Source organism: Mandrillus leucophaeus, unplaced genomic scaffold (assembly GCF_000951045.1).
Source record: "Mandrillus leucophaeus isolate KB7577 unplaced genomic scaffold, Mleu.le_1.0 Scaffold256, whole genome shotgun sequence".
Lineage (NCBI taxonomy): Eukaryota > Metazoa > Chordata > Mammalia > Primates > Cercopithecidae > Mandrillus > Mandrillus leucophaeus.
In genome coordinates, this window is record NW_012102654.1 from 1830500 (window position 1) to 1836499 (window position 6000).

The window sequence follows — 6000 nt, forward strand, 5'->3', positions numbered from 1 at the left end:
GGTCAAGGACGGGAGGCTGAAGCCAGGTTCACTGTCAGATATGAGCTTAGAGATAAGGCGGCCCTGGGGAAGCCTGGCTTATCTGGGCATCTGTCAACACAGAGCACAGAGCCTTGTTCATAGGATGTGCTCAGAAAATATTTTCTAGGTTAGACTTAGAAGCCTGAGCCAGACTCTCATTGAAGTGCCTGTGCTCCTTGTGGTATTGAGGCGTCCCACCAGCTTTCCTCTCGCCTCATCTCTCCACTTTGATCTTTCCTCCCAGATAGCAAGGAAGGGAGTGATCTTTGACCTGTTATTCAAGACTATGACCCAGGGGCCACCTCTCCCTTCTGAATGGGGGATAAGGGACCTGAGGACCCGTCGGTGCCTAGGAGCCATGATTCCCTAGATCTGGGGAGGTCACTGGGGAAGAAGGTCATCTGTTTCGGAGGTTCAGGGTCCTCCAGTTTTCTTGGTGGCAAGCCTGCCATTAGCCCTCCTGCGGGAGATCTGACTTCTTTTGGCTTCCTCTGGGGTAGGAGTCAGTAAGCATTTTCTATAAAGGGCCAAATAGTAAATATTTGGGGCTTTGCAGTTTATGCAAGTCTCTGCCAGAACTGCTAACTCTCTTAACTATGGCTGCTCAAAAACAGCCATAGACAATACATCAATGAATGGGTGTAGCTGGGCTCCAGTGTCATTTCGGATGCTGAAATTTGAATTTCAAATAATTTTCATGTGTCATAAAATATTTTTTGTCTTTTAGTTTTTTCAGTCATTGAAACCATGTGAAAATCATTCTTCATTTGGGGCCATACAAGAATAGATGAGAAGCCAGATTTGCCCTCTGGGCTCTTATTTGCTGAACCCTGCTTTAGGGAGTCTGGAACTTAATTGACTTGAGATATTGTGATTTGTAAATACTGTAGTCAACATGTTGCCTTGTTCAATTTTAGGGCGAGAAAACAGCCCCTGAAAACTGCCTGGTGGGGAGGCACCCCAGGGGATGCCAGCAATGCCCAGGCCAGGGGCACTGGGGGTGACCCTACATGTTTTCTGTGGGGCGGGGCCTTCAACATCATCTGCAAAACCCCTGGCTTAAAAGGCCTCTCTGTTCCTGTCTATCCCTTCAGTGAGCCTCCCAGTTAATTCTAGACTCCTCTGTTGGTCCCTTGTATGGGAGGTTTGAGAAGCCAAAGGGCTGCAGGATAAAAGTATTTGAAAGATGTAATTTGGGAGGGTAAAAGCCCTGGGGGGATGGAACTGGGGGTTCTGATTCACTCTGAGGCCTTGAGAGCCACAGGGAGCTGTGCAGGCGACTCTCCTGGGCTGAGAGGTGTTCCCATCATCCCCTGGGCTGAGAGGGGTTCCCTTCATCCCCTGGGCTGAGAGGGGTTCCCTTCATCCCCTGGGCTGAGAGGGGTTCCCGTCATCCCCTGGGCTGAGAGGTGTTCCCGTCATCCCCTGGGCTGAGAGGTGTTCCCGTCATCCCCTGGGCTGAGAGGTGTTCCCGTCATCTCCTGAACTGAGAGGTGTTCCCATCATCTCCTGAACTGAGAGGTGTTCCCATGATCTCCTGGGCTGCGAGATGTTCCCATCAGAGGCACCGGCCAGGCTCCCGCCACAAGTGGAGGTGGGAGCTGGTTTCTGGTGTGGTCTGGAAAACACCGAAAGACTCAGAAGACCCCAGGTTGCTTCCTCAGGCCACCACCTGACACTTCCTCCTTAGAGTTCAGAAGGGATTTGATCAGTGTTTGCTAATCATTCCAGGGAGGAAAGGCCCTTCTAATTCAAATTTTATTGTTACTCTGTGTAACAATAATTATATTTTTAAAATCTTTTGCTGAACAAAATACAGTGGGCTATATAATGCATTTTAAAATACATACACACTTGAAAATATAGTATTAAGTGTCACATATTCAGTAGTATATAATACTTGCTACCCATATGAACATGTGGATTCATGGGCAGTAATAATTCCAGAGTCCTGTGGGGTCTGTGATTCCAGGTTAGGAACACTGGATTGGGTAAGAAAGGTGAGAGGCGTGCACATGGCTAGCCTGGGAGTGAACCCACATGCCTCATTAGCACACACCAGGGATATGTTGGGGGATGTTTCATGAGAAACAGGAGATGTAGATTCTAGGCCAGGGCCATGAAGTTGGCTGGGACTTTGGAAATCTACATAAGGGTTTGGTGCCAATCACAAGCCCAGGAGGGCACAAGGCCTGGGGAGTGGGGCTGCAGTCAGGCTCCTACTGCATGTTTGGACTGGGACTGGCTCAACAAGGACACTTTTCCACCTTGGATCCATTCCTGTGATCCTCCCAACTTCAGTGTGACCTCAGGGCCCATATCCAAGCCTGTCTCAGGGGGCTCTCCCCAGGCCACTCTGCAGTGGAGATGGAAACAGAAATGGGACCTAGCAGCCTTGCCCAGGCCTCTCTGGGCTTCCACGGAGTACAAAGAGGAGCCCCAACGAGCGTCTCACTTTGACCTTGTTTCTCTCCTTATCTGACCTGACTCACTGCAGTGACATTTATCAGATGGAGAAGGACATTGCCATGGAGCAAGAGAGGAATGCTCGCTACCGAACCCCTAAAATCTTGGAGCCCACAGCCTTCCAGGAACCCCCACCCAAGGTAAGCCAAGCCGTGGCCTCATGGATCCTGTGAGTCAAAGCAGAGCCAGGTCCCTGTCCGATCCTTGCCCCCCTTACTGCACAGGCAGAATGCCCCCTACAGCCCTCTCTCAGTCCTTCACCCAGCATCCACCATCACTATCAGTGTATCACATCAGTGCTCTGGCAGGTGGACTTAGAGATAGCAGCCACCTTGTGGGTCAAGAATCATTCCTCAAAAGTGTTCCCTGAGAGGCTGGGCTTGTCTTCTAGGTGTTTTCTTAGGAACAAATGAGATCCCCATGAGGACACGTGGATGGGAAGTATCCTGGGTCTTTTAGGTCCAGTCCCTACATCTATACCCTCCATGGCCACCCTGAGCTCAGGAACCAGGGCCCTGCTGCCATTAGGTGGGTAGGTCTGAGAGGCCATGCCTGTCCTAGTCAACTGGAGCTGCTGCAACAAAAGGACCACAGACCAAGTGGCTTAAACAACAGATGTTTATCTCTCACAGTTCTGGAGGCTGGAAAGTCCAAGATCAAGGCGTTGGTTTCTTGTGAGGGCTCTCTGCCTGGCTTACAGACAACCACCTTCTCACTATGTTTTCACCTGGCAGACACAGAGTCATCTTTCTTTTTCTTCTTATGAGGGCACTAATCCTATCATGGGCTCCATCGTCATAACCTCATCGAACCCTAATTACCTCCAAAAACCTGCACTTCCTTAATGCTATCACATTGGGGGTTCAGGCTTCAACATGCAGATCGAAAAGGAGGACAAATATTCAGTCCATAACAATGTCTGATCCCATCTAAGGCCTTTTCTCACTTGTCCCTCTTACCTGGCGTGTCCCACCCCTCCCCTCGGGCCTGACTCAGTGTTCATCTCCTCCATGTGGCTTCTGTGAGTGCCCAAGCCCCTGGTGAGCTCCTACCTCTGCATGCCTGTGCTCTGGAGCTCTGACTTGGCAGGTGCTCCCACATGTAGGGAGGCAACAATGTACCGATCATTAACCCTCCAATTAGCCATAGCCCCAGGAGGGCAGCGAGGTGGCTTCTTTGTACCCTCCACCACTCAGTAGATAATCAGTGCTCAATAAATGGATGCAAAAGGAGTTTCATGACAGCTTTGTCCCTCAACTTTCCTTCCTTCAGAACAAGTCTGAGGTGTCTTTGACCTGATGTTCCCCTTAGTGAGTTGTGTTCACTCAAGGAGAGGGACAGAGACTGACCCATCTGTGTTCTCTCTCCAGCCCAGCCGACCTAAGTACAGACCCCCTCCGCAAACCAACCTCCTGGCTCCGAAGCTGCAGTTCCAGGTAAAGATAGAACCAGATGATGGGAACTTCAGGTCTGCCTCTCATCCAGGTCCTTCCTGAAACTTCATTCTTGTGCCTTAGAGGAGCAGCTGTCACTCACTTGGGTGATGGAGATTGCCTAGGTTTACTCTTCTTTGGCATCCAGAACAGAATGCAGACTCAGATCACAAGAATTAAAATACTGGTCTCCCAGGCTGTGCTCAGCTGAGACCTGCCTTAAGCCCCATCCCTCTGTCTACAGCGTCTGCTGCTTTGTGTGCCTGCCTGCTGCTCTCTCCCCACATATAAGGCCTCCCAGGCCTCCTTCCCAAAAGGAATCCCAGGGAATATTCTCCAGCAAATGGAGTGGCTCCATGGGTCTCCCCAAAGAGGCCCCATCCAGAACCTGGGTTGCCACTGAAGAGACAGCAGGGTTTTACCTGAGCTTTCTCCCAGCTCCATTATCCCCAACCATGACTCTTTCCCAAGCTGTGGGTCCCTGACCCTGAACATCTCTGTTCTGTGTCTCTCTTGCCTCTAGGAGAGAGGGAGTCCAGTCTCCTCTTATTTCTTCTCTTGCATCCCCCAGCTCAGAGTCACTGCTCAAAAATCGATCCCCTCAACCACTAGAAATAATGTCCATTTAGTTGGTGCCCTTTATAGAAAGGTGGTGTCCCATGGTCCTGCATCTGTTCTCAAGGAAATGCCTGAGTGCCGAAACAAGACCATCTAAGGACTAATAGATAAATCCTCTTCATGTGAAGAGAAAGCTTGATTCAGAAGATGGAAACATTGTTCTGAAAAAAAAAAAAGAAATATACTCATATGTGATATTTAAAACAGAGAGTTAGGTGGGGTGGCACACACCTGTAGTCCCGGCTACTAAGGAGGGTGAGATGGGAGGATTGATTGAGCTCAGGAGTTTGGGACCAGCCTGGGCAATATAGTGAGACCCCATCTCTAAAAGCAAAGAATAATAAAATTGTGATATAATTATTTTTTAATTTTAAAAAAATTCAAGGCAGCCATGGTGGCATGCATCTGTAGTCCCAGCTATGTGGGAGGCTGAGGCAGGAGGATCGCTTGAGGTCAAGAGTTTAAGGCTGCAGTGAGCTATGATCATACCACTGTATCCCAGCCTGGGCAACAGAGCAGAGCCTGTCTGAATTTTTTAAAAATAATTCATACATATCTCTATAAATCGGTGTGTTAACCACATCAGTCAGTTTGTCATGCAACTGAAACATAACTGTTTTCTAAAGAGTCCTGAGGGAGGAACCCTGGTCTCAGTGGGTCAGTAACCAGTGTGGACCCCACTGTGTGCAGAGCATCATAGGGGAATGCTGAATGAATGAGAGGCCACGCTGCTCCACCATCTCTCTCGGAGCAATGGAAGGCCCATGTCGTGTTCTTTATTAACTCCTGGAGAGCAAGCCCTATCCCCCATGGTGCTCATGTGTGGTTTCTTTGTGCTCATGTTTGTAGCAGCTAATTGTCCACCTTCTCGCTTTGTCCCGTGCCTTGTGCTTCTTTGCTTTTCCTGAATAGGTCCCTGAGGGTCTGTGTGCCAGCTCTCCTACGCTCACCAGCCCTATGGAGTATCCATCTCCCGTTAACTCACTGCACACCCCACCTCTCCACCGGCACAATGTCTTCAAACGCCACAGCATGCGGGTAAGAGGGCTCTGCATGCTGGTCCCTGCCCGGACTGAGGAGGCTGCTGGAGGGAGGTGGCCGGGGACACTGGAAACCCCACGTCCTCAGCTCAGGAGGGCCCTCCCTGCTCCCCTGCACCAGTCAGGCCACCAAGCAGGAACTCTCTGACTTCCTTCCTTTTGCAAACACATCAGAGGATGGCGGCCACACCAGGCCCTGCTCTGGAGGACACCAGCTGGACCTAACCTGCCCTTGGCCATGCTGGTGCTATGGCTGGAGATATACAAATCTCTCCCTCTCCTGAGCCCCACGGGTAGGGAGATCCCTGGCAGCATGGAGGCTCCTAGGCAGGGCACAGCACAGCTTAGTGGTGCTTGAGAGTAAAGGATCCTTCCTACCTGATGGCTTTGGGTGTGAAATCTCTCCTCAGTCAAAGGAAAGG

General features: G+C 50.4%; 1 protein-coding gene across 2 annotated transcripts in view; it reads left to right on the forward strand.

Annotated features, from left to right (window-relative positions):
* The window catches only part of PTK2B (protein tyrosine kinase 2 beta), a 137283-nt gene that overhangs the window by 116488 nt on the left and 14795 nt on the right, over positions 1–6000 (forward strand). The window contains exons 22-24 of one of the 2 annotated variants that reach the window (XM_011983866.1): positions 2519–2627; positions 3858–3923; positions 5451–5576. In XM_011983866.1, coding sequence (XP_011839256.1) covers positions 2519–2627; positions 3858–3923; positions 5451–5576 — 301 coding nt within the window. The remainder of the gene's footprint in view (positions 1–2518; positions 2628–3857; positions 3924–5450; positions 5577–6000) is intronic. The other variant, XM_011983867.1, reaches the window with a different exon arrangement.